General features: G+C 37.0%; 1 protein-coding gene across 10 annotated transcripts in view; it reads left to right on the top strand.

Annotated features, from left to right (window-relative positions):
- The window catches only part of SMARCA1 (SWI/SNF related, matrix associated, actin dependent regulator of chromatin, subfamily a, member 1), a 243,608-nt gene that overhangs the window by 26,173 nt on the left and 201,542 nt on the right, over positions 1-15,893 (top strand). For 7 of the 10 annotated variants that reach the window (XR_008995270.1, XM_057495933.1, XM_057495937.1 and 4 more), the window contains exons 11-17: positions 45-271; positions 928-1,049; positions 3,655-3,690; positions 4,575-4,727; positions 6,421-6,553; positions 7,128-7,276; positions 15,594-15,713. Coding sequence is in view for 9 of the 10 variants with exons in the window: in XM_057495933.1 (XP_057351916.1) it covers positions 45-271; positions 928-1,049; positions 3,655-3,690; positions 4,575-4,727; positions 6,421-6,553; positions 7,128-7,276; positions 15,594-15,713 (940 nt within the window). In the remaining variant the exon portion in view is untranslated. The remainder of the gene's footprint in view (positions 1-44; positions 272-927; positions 1,050-3,654; positions 3,691-4,574; positions 4,728-6,420; positions 6,554-7,127; positions 7,277-15,593; positions 15,714-15,893) is intronic. The other 3 variants (XM_057495935.1, XM_057495940.1, XM_057495936.1) reach the window with 1 other exon arrangement.

Raw genomic sequence — 15,893 nt, forward strand, 5'->3', positions numbered from 1 at the left:
GACCTTTCTAATAATCAAGGATTAATTATAGTTTAAAATCGTAGGTATACAAAAATCCTGATGAAAGATATTGATGTGTTAAACTCTGCCGGCAAGATGGACAAGATGCGACTCTTAAATATTCTTATGCAGCTTCGAAAGTGTTGTAATCATCCTTACCTTTTTGATGGTGCTGAACCTGGTCCACCTTATACCACTGATGAGCACATTGTCAGCAATAGTGGTAAAATGGTAGTTCTTGATAAACTCTTGGCCAAACTTAAAGAACAGGGTGAGTTACAAATCTTTAAATTAACATGAAATTACTTAATAGCTTGTATATGAATAACATTTTGCATTATTCACTCACCATTCATCCATTCACTCACTTGTTCAGCAAACAGTGCTGAGTACTACTATTTGCCAAGAAGTGTCCTATGGGGCTGGGTATACAAAGATGCATAAGACAGCAGTCTTTGCCTTGGAGAAGTTCACAGTGTAGTGAGGAGGAATGGTTGTAGTTCATTATGATGAAGTGCTATGATAAGTTGAGAAACTGGGAGTTGGAGAAGTCTTCACAAAGTTGACATTTGAAGTGAGCACTGGAGAACTTGTAGGAGTGAATCCTGGGAGAAAGTAGGAGAAAGGCAGTAGTTCAGTGAAAGCTTATGTGGACCCATCACTCATCCTCAGGATGGAGTAAAGGCCGACTTTAAATAAATCATCCCAGTATGTGTGGAGGATTTTGAAGGCCTTAAAATGCATAACTCAACAAATGCATAATTCTGTATAGCATCCCATAAAGGTGTGTGTGTGTATGTGTATGTATGTAGTGAAGTGTCCATGTGCTACATATTTACATTGTGTATGATGTTTACTTTATTATTGTAGCGTTCAAGTTACTTGTATACAAGTTGAATAAGTTGCATTTTTTGGTGTGTCTTTTAGGTTCAAGGGTTCTCATTTTTAGCCAGATGACTCGCTTGCTGGACATTCTGGAAGACTATTGTATGTGGCGTGGTTATGAGTATTGTCGACTGGATGGACAAACCCCACATGAAGAAAGAGAGGTAAGGAAAAGCAAGTAAAACAGGACTTCAAAAATCAGAGTTCAATTAAGCCATGTTTTACATCATTAGGTAGTTTTGAACTTTGGCCTTTTTTTTTTAGTGAGGTGCACTGAATCTATCACCTCTCTTTTGCTGAGGTCTTCAGTTTGGCTTCTAATACACCGACTCTTTACAAATCTTCCTTTTCAAGGTCTTCAAAGACATCTTCACTTATCTAAAGAATACCACACCATTGTATTCCTACCTGCTCTAACCGCTGCTATCGCTGGCCTTTTCATTATCATTTTTTACCTTATTCTTTGACCTGATTCCATGTCAGTTTCTTGTTTTGATTTGCTTCCTACAGTAGACCCTTGCCATTTGTGGAGTTAACAGTTGAGATATTTCCAGTTTATGAGCAACTCTAAAGATCCATGGAACATAGTAATTTGTAAAGGGTATAATCTCAGTCTTACAGCTATTTTGTAAAACTGAAATGGGACAACATGGTATAGGTGCTTACCACGCACATGGATCTTGGGGATACTAAAAGGTTGGTGTGCAGGAATGAGTCACCTAGCTAGTGAGGAAGCCTACCTAGCACCCAGTGTCTTTCTCATATTTGAGAATTCTTACAGATGTTTAGATTAGCCCTCATGAATGTCATGGGTCTAATGTATTTTACACCCTGTAAAGCACTTTTGTTTTGGGTTGGAGGACTTTGCTAATTTACCTTCTTTTCCGTGATCCTTTGGCCTCTGTTCTAAGTCTATACTCATGCTTTGGGCATAGATTGTGATTTCATGGTATAGTGGAAAATGTATTGAATTTAGTTTCATAAGATCTGGATTTTAGTGCCAACTCCACCATTTTGCAGTGTATGCAAGCTATTTAATTCTCTGAGCCTCATATCTTTAACTGTATTATAAGGGTAACATCTATACATATGCTTCTTTTTTCTGATAATGTTGTAAGGGTCATTGATACAATAGGTATGAATGCAGTTTTTAAACTGTGTAGTGCAGTATATACTGCATGCCATGAAATTGCACACAGGCCTTTTTACCTCTCAGCGTTAGGGCCACTAGCTCAGGCCACAAGGACTCAGCCTGTGTCCCTCTCCTTCCATAGCTGCAGTGGACATAGACCCTTGGGTGCCTCCTTATTGAAGCCTGGCCATAACATAGGATAGAGTCACCAGCAGGCACATAGACCCTTTTCCTATTAAGGGTTTATTTGCTACCCCTCATGGGGAAACAGTTGGCATAATGTTTACAACTGTGAGGATGTTTCAAAATTTACAGTTTCCTACTCTGTACTATTTTCATCTGTCTGAAATGGTAACATTACGCTTTACTGGGCTTTTGCTGATTTATTGCTGAGAATGGATTTCTCCAAATTCACATTAAGCATAGGCCATATAGTACCATTCAAGATGACCCTTCTTCCTGGAATGGAGATAGATGATAGGCAGAAGAGTAGGTGCTTTTCTGACCCTAAATAAGTCAGTTTGCATTTCTGATTGATCTCGATGCTCATGAACAATGTGGACTTTACCTAATTATGCCCAAATTATTCTGGTTCCTTAAAATTTCAAAGAAATTTTGGAGACTTTGAATTGAATGTATTGACTTTAGATACAGCAAAGTCAGAGCTCTTCATTTTTTGGGGAAATGTCCTGCTTTCCCATTACATTGTTATTCATACAATAATAATTTCATCTATTTTCCTGTTAAGAAGGGGAAGGCCACATTTGTTTTCCTTTCTCTAACTTTTTTTCTGGCTGTTAGTAATTCTTCCTCAAAAGCTCTTAGATTTGGTCCTTCTCTAGCACTACAGCAAATTCAGCTAGCTGTCTGTTCATCTCTGACTCAGTCTCTAACCTTTACTTAATTGGCCTCCTCACTCTTAAGGGAAAGGAACTAACATTTGTCAAGTAACTACTAAAAGCTGGGCAACGTACATTCCACTTGCATTCTCCCAGCAGCCCAGTAAAGTACTGGTAAAATTTTCTCCACTTGAAACTGTGTCTCAGAGGTTAAATGCTTGCTCAGAACCACGTATGCAGTAAATGGTAGAGTTAAGGATTGACACCAAGGTTTTTGCCATTTTCTTCTCAACCAAACTGCCTCTCACTACACCATGCTGCTTCTTTACTGCCCCTTCTACAAGCTATAGGGACAGCGGCAGTGAGTGTCGCTTTCTCTGCCTGCCACTTTTGGCCGTGCCATGCCACTCATTAAAAGTACAACTTCCTGTATTTTGTGATTTTAAAAGTAATATATGATTGCCAAGGGAAATATGGAAAATAAAAGTACTTATGGCCAATATTTTTATGTATATATAATATATGTGAGTCACTGATATTATACTACATTCACTGTATATAAAGTTCAGTATCCTGATACTTTTTACTCAACATTATGTTGTACTGTCCTATATTAGTAAAAAATGATCATTGTGAAAATAATTTTAGTGTAATATTTCATCCCATGGACATAGTATAAATAATTTTCCCCCATTGTTGATCATTTAAGTTGTTCCCAAGTTTTCACTATTATAAACAATGCTAAAGTGAAAATCCTTCTACATAAATCTTTGTGCACATTTCTGATTATTTCCTTAGGATAAATTCCTAGAAGTGGAATTACTGGGTCAAAGGGTATGAACATTTTTAAGACTCTTGATGCATATTGCCAAATTGCTTTCCAGAAAGGTTGTACCAATTTACACTCCCAGCAGCAGTGTATGAGAGTGCCCGTCTCACCGTCCCCTCGTCAACATTGAGTATTATTTTTTTTAATCTTCAAAAAATGTTATTATGTTGTTTTAATTTGCATTTATCTGATTATTCATGAAATGGAACATTATTCTTACGTTTATTAGCCATTTGTATTTGTTGTATTTTCTATTGATGTCTAAGTGTTTTTTTTCTAATTAATTTGTATGAGATCTTTATATAGTAAGGATGTTAACATCCCATTAATTTTTAAGAATCTTTGTTAAATATCCCTGGACTACCTTCCTGACTTTCCTCATTACTTCCCTCTTTGCCCCTTTTCACCATATGGAAATAAATCTTCTTACTGTTCCCTTTTATCTGTTGCTCTGGCCCCCTTTTCTAAATCTTTTTTTCTCTTGATTGGTCTTCTAAACTATACCTTCTTTATTAATCCTTCATAAACTAATGGGAATGAAATTGAGATGGCTGACATTTTACCCCCTAGATATATTTCACCTCTCATTCAATCAAAACATTTTCACTATCAATTATTTTAAAATAAATGATTTATTACTTGCTCAGCTAAATTTGCTTATGTGATTGTTCTAAGCTTGTCTCTGTATGAGCTAAAGTTTAGGAACCTTATGTAATACATGTTCTACAGCAATTCATAGTATGGAGTATAGATAGATACTTAAATTTTAAGTAGAAGACTCTTCTAAAGTGGTGTTTTGTGTATGCATGTTAAAATATTTCTTTCTTAAGGGGTCTGGTAATTTGATTTTTCTCTCTTTTCTTTTATATCTTCTGTGAATTAAAAAAAGGAAGCAATAGAGGACTTTAATGTTCCCAATAGTAGCAAATTCATCTTTATGTTGAGTACCAGGGCTGGAGGTCTCGGAATTAACTTGGCAAGTGCTGATGTGGTTATACTATATGATTCAGACTGGAATCCACAGGTTGATCTACAAGCTATGGTTAGTAATCTTTAATGATATCAGAAATTTATCTTAGTTCAAAATACTATTATTATTTATATAGCACAAAAGGAACTTATGATAAAAGGATAACAGCAATTTTGGGGAGGTTTTATAGATGTTAAAATAGATTGTCCTGAAAAACAAAGTTGCTGTACTAAATGCAAAAACAGAGAAAATGAAAACAAATACACCCCAAATCCAAATACTTGTGTAACATTTGTGTGTCAATTTTGGCTTTTATCAGAAAACAAAAATGTCATTATTTCCCACTTTTTGAATATCGAAGAGGACACATATTTTTAATGAAAAGGGTTAAAAAGTTAATCTCTCAATATTATTCTGCTTAACAACTAAACATATTATAATCCTTAGCACTGAAATTGGGAGAGGTAGGATTTTAACTTACTGTAATAAAACAGCCGAGGCAAGAAGATAAAACAGTAACACAGGAATATATTCTAGGAAAATATTTGCTACCTAAGGACATCATCAGAAACTATTGTACCCCTTTAAAAAAATTCGCAGGGAGCTATTTCTCTTTGCTTTCATTGTGGTGTCATTTATTGAACTAAAGCCACAATTTCTGTCAGTGTGACTCACATTTTAAGATAAATGTAGTATCAGAAGCAAAAGGATGCAAAATAGCTATGCATTCAAAATCCCAAGAAGGTTTGGGGTAACTGTATTTGGAAGCAGTTAAAGTTATATTCTCTGAGGCATGTCTTAGAAGTCCTTCCCTTTCTTTTGTAATACAGAATTGAAAGATACTGGCCATTGGAACATTTTTAAGTCAGCATGGTTTGTCATAATTATTATTACTTTAGATGATAGTGAACTGCCTGTTTAATATGACTAAATAAGAGTAAGCCCCAGTAGGTTACAGCATTACTGAACTGCAAACCTGTTGCTGATAACCCTTAACAGTGTTACAGGAGAGCTGATCTTTCAGTTTCCTGATTAGAGTTTGAAATTTGAAATATGTATAGGGGTGTGCAGTCTCTTTCAATGTGAAGTATTGAAACTGTTACCAGTCTCCAGTGTTTTTATATTTAGCACAAGGGCTGTTTTAAACCTTCTTTGATTTTTTTTCTTGATTACCCTCTCCTCCCTTCACCTTTTGCCCTAGCAGTTTCTGTGTTTTAAAGCACTCCCCCTAGCTGGTTTTATATTATCAGAACTTGCCATCTGCTGCCTTTAGCAAGTATAAACCATAGAACCGATTCTAGACCACTGTATAGTATGGCTATTAATATAGCATTAATTTTTATGACCCTTTATTATAGATCCCAGAATTGCCTCAGTAAAGCAGAAAGAGCTCCTTGATGGTGAGAGAGCTGACTTTCACCATTGTAGTAACCCTTGCTAACTACTTTGCCCCTCACAAAACTCCTTGCTAGTGTGGAAGATATTTGTATTTAGTGGCCTAAAGTTACTTAGTAACTTAATCCAGAAGCTTTCAGCTCTCTCTAGTCCTCATGTTAAAGGAGCTTTTGCCTGTTGTCTTTCTGGAAATTTTCCATTAATGGTGCCCAGGGGTCTCTAGATATCTTAATGTTCATTATCCTGCTTTCAAAACTGGCAGGTCTAGAGACATCAGGAAGTAATTTTATTTTCAGAATTTTATATGAAGGCTATACTATACATTTTATCCAGAATACCCAATATCTTACATTAGGGTTCTATCTACTAGGATCGAGCACATCGTATTGGTCAGAAGAAGCCAGTACATGTGTTCCGTCTCATCACTGACAACACTGTTGAAGAAAGGATTGTAGAAAGAGCTGAGATAAAACTGAGACTCGACTCAATTGTTATACAACAAGGTATTTATACATGTAAACTTAGATTTTAAAAAAAAACATGCAACTTTCCTTACAGGAGATAAATTTTAATGAATGTTGACCAAGATTTATGATCTTAGAGAAAAAACCTGTTTTGTTTTTTAAATGGCTAGTTTAAATGTTCCATTTAAAGCCTTGCATTGGATATAGGGGGTTGATAGTTGAACATCACTTGTTTATGAATGTCAATTTCATGTCTTTTGAAATACTTGATATTACGGAGCAGATAAAATGTCTAGTTTAAAAAATTTTAAAATAAGTATTACTAGTGCCTTTCCATACAGACAGATTTGATCTGACAAATTGAACTCAAAAAACGTTTTGTTCTTCTGAGTTTTAACTGGATTTTACAGAAGGACATTCATATTGAAATGGAAGGTATGGTAGAAGAAAAACTTGGAGGGTTCTTCATTAAAAAATAACTTAAAACTCACTAATTTCCTGTTCTCATCAAATTTTACTTACAGTTAAATGCGGTAGTTTCTGCTTAGAACAATTATACTTCGCCTTCTCTGGAATATAATTGAATATATACAACTTCTATTTTTATTATTAGGCAGACTCATTGATCAACAGTCCAACAAGCTGGCAAAAGAGGAAATGTTGCAAATGATACGGCATGGAGCTACCCATGTTTTTGCTTCTAAAGAAAGCGAGCTGACAGATGAAGATATTACTAGCCTTCTGGAAAGAGGGGAAAAGAAGGTTAGTTAAAGTGCCATTTTGTTTTCATGCTGGATTGTTTTAAAAGTCAGCTTACTTTGGAATGTTTATTGTATTTGCATTGTTGCCAAATGCATGCTTCAAGCTGCACATTTCCAATGACTCATGTTCTCTCTAAGAATTTGTAGATTTTTATCTAGGGAGTAGTTTAGGTTTTTTTAGTTTAATTTTTGTGGGAAAGACTAAGATCTGGGGTTTAAAATCGAGTGACCTTATCCCTCACACTTACTGAAAATAATACTGGTATTTACTTAAAGCCAGATAAATTTTATGTTTAATCATGTGTGTCAGGATTGCATTTTGATGACCTTTTCTGGCATTGGATTAGAAATTGTCTGTTGATAACATTATGTTAACTGAACATCTTTTATTAACATCACATATCACATGAAATATTTCAGCATTACTTGTTAAAGAATAATCTGTTTCAGAAGATTGTGATTTTGTTTTGAATTTGGCTTTTTTCAAAAATTATTGTGGATGATTTCAAACAAGCGAAAGTAGACAGAATAGTGTAATGAGTCCCCACATTCTTATCACCCATTTCCAAACCATTACCCAGTCCTGCCCCATTTGCAGCATTAACTCATCTTCCCCCTTCCTGGATTATTTTTAATCAAATCTCAGCCATACCACTTCAGCTGCAAATATTTCACTATCTATTTCCAAAATATAAGAACTCTTTTTAAAAACATGATCATTATAGCATTATTCCACCTGAAAAGCCCCCAAAATTCCTTAATAACATCAACTATCCAGTTAGTATTCAAATTTCCAATTTTCTCGTGAGTAGCTCTACTTTTTCAAAAACAGTTGTCTTTTTGTTGAATCAGAATGTATGTAAGTAAGGTCTACACTTTGCCATTGGCTGATACATCATCTATATCTTTTTTAATTTATAGGTTCTTCCTCCATTTATATATTATTTCCCTTGTAATCTATTTGGTGAAGAAAGTGGGTTGTTTGCCTTTTGAGTTGCTCACAGTCTAGATTTTATTGATTCTATCCCCATGTCCACTTATTTACTGTATTTCTTGTAACTTGGTTTAATTTACGTTTAAGATGAATTTTTTGTTGATGAGGTAATTTATTTATTTACTCATTAATTAATTATTATATCCCCAGACTTATTTATTTTACAACTGACCCCACCACCACCACCCCTGCCTCTGGCAACCATCAATCTGTTCTCTGTGTCTATATGAGTTCTCTGTGTCTATATGTGTCTATATGATATCTCCATATCAGTGAGGTCATATGGTATTTGTCTTTTATCTGTATGACTTCTTTCACTTAGCCTAATACCTTCAAGGTCCATTCATGTTGTTGGAAATTGTAGGATTTTAATAATAGTCTGTAATATACATATACACCACATTTTCTTTATCCATTCATCGACTCATGGACAGATATGTTGTTTCCATGTCTTGGCTGCTGCAGTGAACATGGGGGTGCAGATATCTTTTTGAATTAGTGTCTTTGTTTCCTAAAATAAGTACCCAGAAGTATAATTTCTGGGTCATATGATAATTATATTTTTAATTTTTGTAGGAACCTTTATACTGTTTTCCATAGTGGCTCCACCATTTTACATTCTCACTGACAGTGCCCTAGGGTTTATTTTTCTTCACTTACCAACACTTACCATCACTTGTTATTTCTTGTCTTTTTAAGAATAGCCATTCTAACAGATGTGAATTAATATTTCATTGTGTTTTTGATATCCATTTCTCTGATGATTACTGATGTTGAGCATTTTTTCATGTATCTGAGGTCATATCTGTAATTTTGAGCAATCCTGTGTTAATATGTTTCATATTGGCATGCAAAACATGTTGGTTAATTCCAGTTTGCCTTTATTTTAGCATTAGCTATTTGTTCCATTAAAATTGTGCAATAGAAATTATAATGTGGCTGCACCTGAAATGATAAAAGATCTTAAAGCCTAAGTGAGAGTACTTTGGAAGAACCATTTATACATTTGAAATATTTGGGTCAAGTTAAATTTATATTCAATTTGATGTTGGCATTGCATTCTTACCTTACGAATTAGTAGATTGGCTATTTCATGTCAAAATTTGAGTTTTAAAAAGAGAATCCGAGAATCTAAAGATGGTGGCATGAGTAGGGTGGTGGAAAACTCCTCCAAAAACCATATATATTTTGAAAATACAGCAAAAACAACTATTCCTAAAAGAGTGACCAAAAGATACAGTACACCAGCCAGGCTACATCTACATCTGTGAGAACCCAACATCTCACGGAAAAGGGTAAGATACAAAGCTGTGACCTAGCGGGACCCGAGCAGTCCCCCAGCTCACTGGCAGGAGGAAAAGAATCAGAGTGGGGAGGGAGTGGAAGCCCAGGACTGCTAAATAACCAGCCCTAGTAATCTGCACCAGGAGCACAGAAACACATTGCATGGTGTACTGGATATTAGAGGAATGGAAAAACAAAATCTGAGACTAAGACTGCGAACAGGTTCCCACAGCCGGCTGCCCTGGGATAAAAGAAAAGTGGGGGCTTTAAAAGTCTTAAAGGGACAAGGGTTTAACAAGTGGACAAAATTGTCCTGGCACACTTAGCACAGCAGGCTGAGACCTTTAAGGAACTTCAGGCGCCCTAACTCCCTGGGTGGCAACGCAGCTCACGGTAATAAGCAGCCTGCCGTTCGTACCCGTCCCACTGGCACTGCAAGCAAACCAACTGACCTGCCATTGCTGCAGAACAGTGGGGGAGCAGCCCCACCCACAGAAACCACACAGAGGCTTCCCCAGCGCGTGGCTAACAGGCGCAAACCCAGTGGCTGCTCCCTGCCTGTGGTTGACAGGCACAGACAATGGAGACCAACAAAGAGTCTGGAAGGCGCAAAGGAGCTTTATTCTCGCAGCAAACATGACCTACTCATCTGCAGTGCTCGCCAATGCCCTAGGCCATCCTGAAGGCCGCTCTGCCCACAGCAGCTAAGGGGATTAACCCAGAGGCTGCCCCCTGTGCCTGGTTGACCCACACAGACAGAGAAAACCGGTGCAAGAGTCCAGGAAGCACATAGGGGATCTGTTCTCACGGTGGACGTGCGCTGCTTGCCTGCAACCACTGCCAGTGTCCTAGGCCATCCCAAGGGACGCCCTGCCCACGGCAGCTCAGGGGATTAACCCAGAGGCTGCTCCTTGTGTGCGGTTCACTGGCACAAGCAGCAGAGACAGACAAGGTGACCAGCAAGCAGGAAGGGAATTTTTTCTCCCAGCTGACACATGCCATTTGCCAGCAACCACTTCCATCACCATGAAAAGGCAGAAGAACATTGTTCATTCCAAAATCCCTCAAACACCAGAGAGAGGGCCTGGTGAGACCGAAATCATCAATCTTTCTGAAAAAGAATTCAAAATAAAAGTCCTAACCATGCTGATGGAGCTGCAGAGAAATATGCAAGACCTAAGGGATGAATTCCAGAGGGAGATAACAGAAAGAAAACAAACAATGAAAAGATTTAAGACCAGACTGGATGAGGTGGAAGAGACTGTTAATGGAATAGAATTCAGAGAACAAGAATATAGAGAAGCTGAGGCAGAGAGAGATAAAAGGATCTCTAGGAATGAAAGAATACTGAGAGAACTGTGTGACCAATCCAAACGGAACAATATTTGTATTATAGGGGAACCAGAAGAAGAAGAGAGAGAAAAAGGGATAGAAAATGTCTTTGAAGAAATAATTGCTGAAGACTTCCCCAAGCTGGGGAAGGAAATAGTCTCTCAGACCATGGAAGTCCACAGATCTCCCAACACAAGGGACCCAAGGAGGACAACACCAAGACATATAATAATTAAAATGGCAAAGATCAAAGACAAGAACAGAGTATTAAAAGCAGCCAGAGAGGGAAAAAAGATCACCTACAAAGGAAAACCCATCAGGCTATCATTGGACTTCTCAGCAGAAACCTTACAGGCCAGAAGGGAATGGCATGATATATTCAATGCAATGAAACAGGAAGGCCTCGAACCAAGAATACTGTATCCAGCAAGATTATCATTTAAATTTGAAGGAGGGATTAAACAATTCCAAATAAGCAAAAGTTGAGGGAATTTACCTCAAACAAACTATCTCTGCAGCATATTTTAAAGGGACTGCTCTAGATGGAAGTACTCCTAAGGCTAAATAGATGTCACCAGAGAAAATAAAACCATGGTAAAGAAAGTAGACCAACCTAATACTAACTAAATGCAAAATAAAATCAGCTATCCACAAAATCAGTCAAGGGAAACACAAAAGAGTACAGAATAAAACACCTAACATACAAAGAATGGAAGAGGAAAAATAAGAAGGGAGAGAAATAAAGAATCATCAGACTGTGTTTATAATAGCATAATAACTGAGTTAAGTTAGATGGATAGATAGTAAAGAAGCTACCCTTGAACCCTTGGTAACCATGAATCCAATGCCTGCAATGACAATAAGTGCATATCTATTGATAATCACCCTAAATGTAAATGGACTGAATGCACCAATCAAAAGACACAGAGTAATAGAATGGATAAAAAAGCAAGACCCCTCTATATGCTGCCTACAAGAGACTCACCTCAAACCCAAAGACATGCACAGACTGAAAGGCAAGGGATGGAAAAAGATATTCCATGCAAATAATATGGAGAAAAAAGCAGATGTTGCAGTACTTGTATCAGATAAAATAGACTTCAAAACAAAGAAAGTCACCAGAGACAAAGGACATTACATAATGATAAAGGGGTCAGTCCAGCAAGAGGATATAACCATTATAAATATATATGCACCCAACACAGAAGCACCTACATATGTGAAACAAATACTAACAGAATTAAAGGAGGAAATAGAATGCAATGCATTCATTTTAGGAGACTTCAACATACCACTCACTCCAAAGGCCAGATCCACCAGACAGAAAATAAGTAAGGACACAGAGACACTGAACAACACACTAGACCAGATGGACCTAATAGACATCTACAGAACTCTACACCCCAAAGCAGCAGGATACACATTCTTCTCAAGTGCACATGGAACATTTTCAAGAATAGACCACAAAGTAGGCCACAAAAAGAGCCTCAGTAAATTAAAAAAGATTGAAATTGTACCAATCAGCCTCTCAGATCACAAAGTTGTAAAACTAGAAATACACTGTACAAAGAAAACAAAACGGCTCATAAACCCATGGAGGCTTAACAACATGCTTCTAAATAATCAATGGATCAATGATGAAATAAAAGCAGAGATCAAGCAATATATGGAGACAAATGAAAACAACAGCACAATGCCCCAATTTCTGTGGGACACAGCGAAGGCTGTTCTAAGAGGAAAGTACATAGTCGTCCAGGCCTATTTAAAGAAGGAAGAACAATCCCAAGTGAATAGTCTAAGTTCACAATTATTGAAACTGGAAAAAGAAAAACAAATGGGACCAAAGTCAGCAGAAGGAGGGACATAATAAAGATCAGAGAATAAATAAATAAAAATGAGAAGAATAAAATAATAGAAAAAATTAATGAAACCAAGAGTTGGTTCTTTGAAAAAATAAACAAAATAGATAAACCCCTAGTCAGACTTATTAAGAGAAAAAGAGAATCCACACACATAAACAGAATCAGAAATGAGAAAGGAAAAATTACAACAGACCCCATAGAAATACAAAGAATTTTTAGGGAATACTATGAAAATCTATATGCTAAGAAACTGGATAACCTAGAAGAAATGGACAACTTCCTAGAAAAATACAACCTTCCAAGACTGACCAAGGAAGAAACAGAAAATCTAAACAGACCAATTACCAGCAATGAAATTGAATTTGTAGTCATAAAACTACCCAAAAACAAAACAACCCGGACCAGACGGATTCACTGCTGAATTTTATCAGACATTTAGAGAAGTCACAATACCCATTCTCCTTAAAGTTTTCTAAAAAATAGAAGAGGAGGGAATACTTCCAAACTCATTCTATGGGGCTAGCATCACTCTAATAGTAAAACCTGGCAAAGACACCACAAAAAACGAAAACTACCAGACCAATATTCCTGATGAACATAGATGCAAGAATACTCAACAGAACATTAGCAAACTGAATTCAAAAATACATCGAGAGGATCGTACACCATGATCAAGTAGGATTTATCCCAGGGATGCAAGGATGGTACAACATTCGAAAAACCATCAACATCATCCAGCACATCAACAAAAAGAAGGACAAAAACCACATGATCATCTCCATAGACACTGAAAAAGCATTTGACAAAATTCAACATCCATTCATGATAAAAACTCTCAACAAAATGGGTATAGAGGGCAAATACCTCAACATAATAAAGGCCATATATGACAAACCCACAGCCAACATCATACTTAAGAGTGAGAAGCTGAAAGCTTTTCCCCCACGATCGGGAACAAGACAAGGACATCCACTCTCCCCACTTTTATTCAACATAGTACTGGAGGTCCTAGCCACAGCAATCAGACAAAACAAAGAAATACAAGGAATCCAGATTGGTAAGGAAGAAGCCAAACTGTCACTGTTTGCAGATGACATGATATTGTACATAAAAAACCCTAAAGACTCCACTCCAAAACTGCTAGAACTGATATTTGAATTCAGCAAAGTTGCAGGATACAAAATTAATACACAGAAATCTGTTGTATTCCTATACACTAACGATGAACTAGCAGAAAGAGAAATCAGGAAAACAATTCCATTAACAATTGCATCAAAAAGAATAAATCCCTAGGAAAAAACCTAACCAAGGAAGTGAATGACCTATACCCTGAAAACTACAAGACACTCTTAAGATAAATTAAAGAGGACACTAATAAATGGAAATTCATCCCATGCTCTAGGAAGAATCAGTATTGTCAAAATGGCCATCCTGCCTAAAGCAATCTACAGATTCAGTGCATCCTTATCAAAATACTGACAGCATTCTTCAACAGACTGGAACAAATAGTTCTAAAATTCATATTGAATCACAAAAGACCCCCAATAGCCAAAGCAATCCTGAGAAGGAAGAATAAAGCAGGGGGGGATCTCGCTTCCCAACTTCAAGCTCTACTACAAAGCCACAGTAATCAAGACAGTTTAGTACTGGAACAAGAACAGATCCATAGACCAGTGGAACAGAATAGAGAGTCCACACATTAACCCAAGCATATATGGTCAATTAATATACGATATAGGAGCCATGGACATACAATGGGGAAATGACAGCCTTTTCAACAGTTGTTGTTGGCAAAACTGGACAGCTACATGTACAAGAATGAAACTGGATTACTGGTCAGAGGGACTGAACAGACACTTCTCTAAAGAAGAAATTCAGATAGCCAACAGGCACATGAAAAGATGCTCCACATCACTAATTATCAGGGAAATGCAAATTAAAATCACAATATCACCTCACACCAGTTAGGATGGCCAACATCAAAACGACAAGGAACAACAAATGCTGGTGAGGATGCGAAGAAATAGGAACCTTCCTACACTGCTGGTGGGAATGTAAAGTAGTTCAACCATTGTGGAAAGCAGTATGGAGGTTCCTCAAAAAACTAAAAATAGAAATACCATTTGACCCAGGAATTCCACTCCTAGGCATTTACCCTAAGAATGCAGGAACCCAAGTTGAAAAGACATATGCACTCCTATGTTTATCACGTCACTGTTTACAATAGCCAATAAATGGAAGCAACCTAAGTGTCCATCAGTAGATGAATGGATAAAGAAGATGTGATATATATACATACACAATGGAATATTATTCAGCTATGAGAAGAAAACAAATCCTACCATCTGCAACAACATGGATGGAGCTAGAGGGTATTATGCTCAGTGAAATAATCCAGGCAGAGAAAGACAAGTATCAGATGGTTTCACTCATATGTGGAGTATAACAACAAAGAAAAAACTGAAGCAACAAAACAGCAGCAGACTGACAGTACCCAAGAATGGACTAACAGTTACCAAAGGGAACGGGACTGGGGAGGATGGGTGAGAAAGAAGGGATAAGGGGGAGAGAGGGGTATTACGATTAGTAAACATAATGTAGAGGTGGGGGCATGGGGAAGGCAGTATAGCACAGAGAACACAAAGTAGTGATTGTATAGCATCGTACTATGCTGATGGACAGTGACTGTAAAGGGGTATGTGGTGGGGACTTGATAATGGGGGGAGTCTAGTAACCATAATGTTTCTCGTGTAATTGTATATTAATGATATGAAAAAAAAAAGAATCCAGAGACTTTTCTAAATAATTCAGAGGTAATTTTCTAATTTCAATGTATTCAACTTTAGACTGCAGAGATGAATGAACGCTTGCAGAAAATGGGCGAGTCTTCCCTGAGGAATTTTCGAATGGACACTGAACAAAGTTTGTACAAGTTTGAAGGAGAAGATTATAGAGAAAAACAGAAGGTAATTTTTTAACCTCAACCATTAAACTCTCAACTTAACATTTCTCCCCGTAACAATTATTAAAAACTCCCTGCACTTACCTATTGAAGTACTTTGCTATGGAGTGAAATTTGATGTAATATATTTGCTTGCTTACTATTACTATCAGCATTATGTAGTTGTAGTCATACACTATGTAGC

Source organism: Manis pentadactyla, chromosome X (assembly GCF_030020395.1).
Source record: "Manis pentadactyla isolate mManPen7 chromosome X, mManPen7.hap1, whole genome shotgun sequence".
NCBI classification, from domain to species: Eukaryota; Metazoa; Chordata; class Mammalia; order Pholidota; family Manidae; genus Manis; species Manis pentadactyla.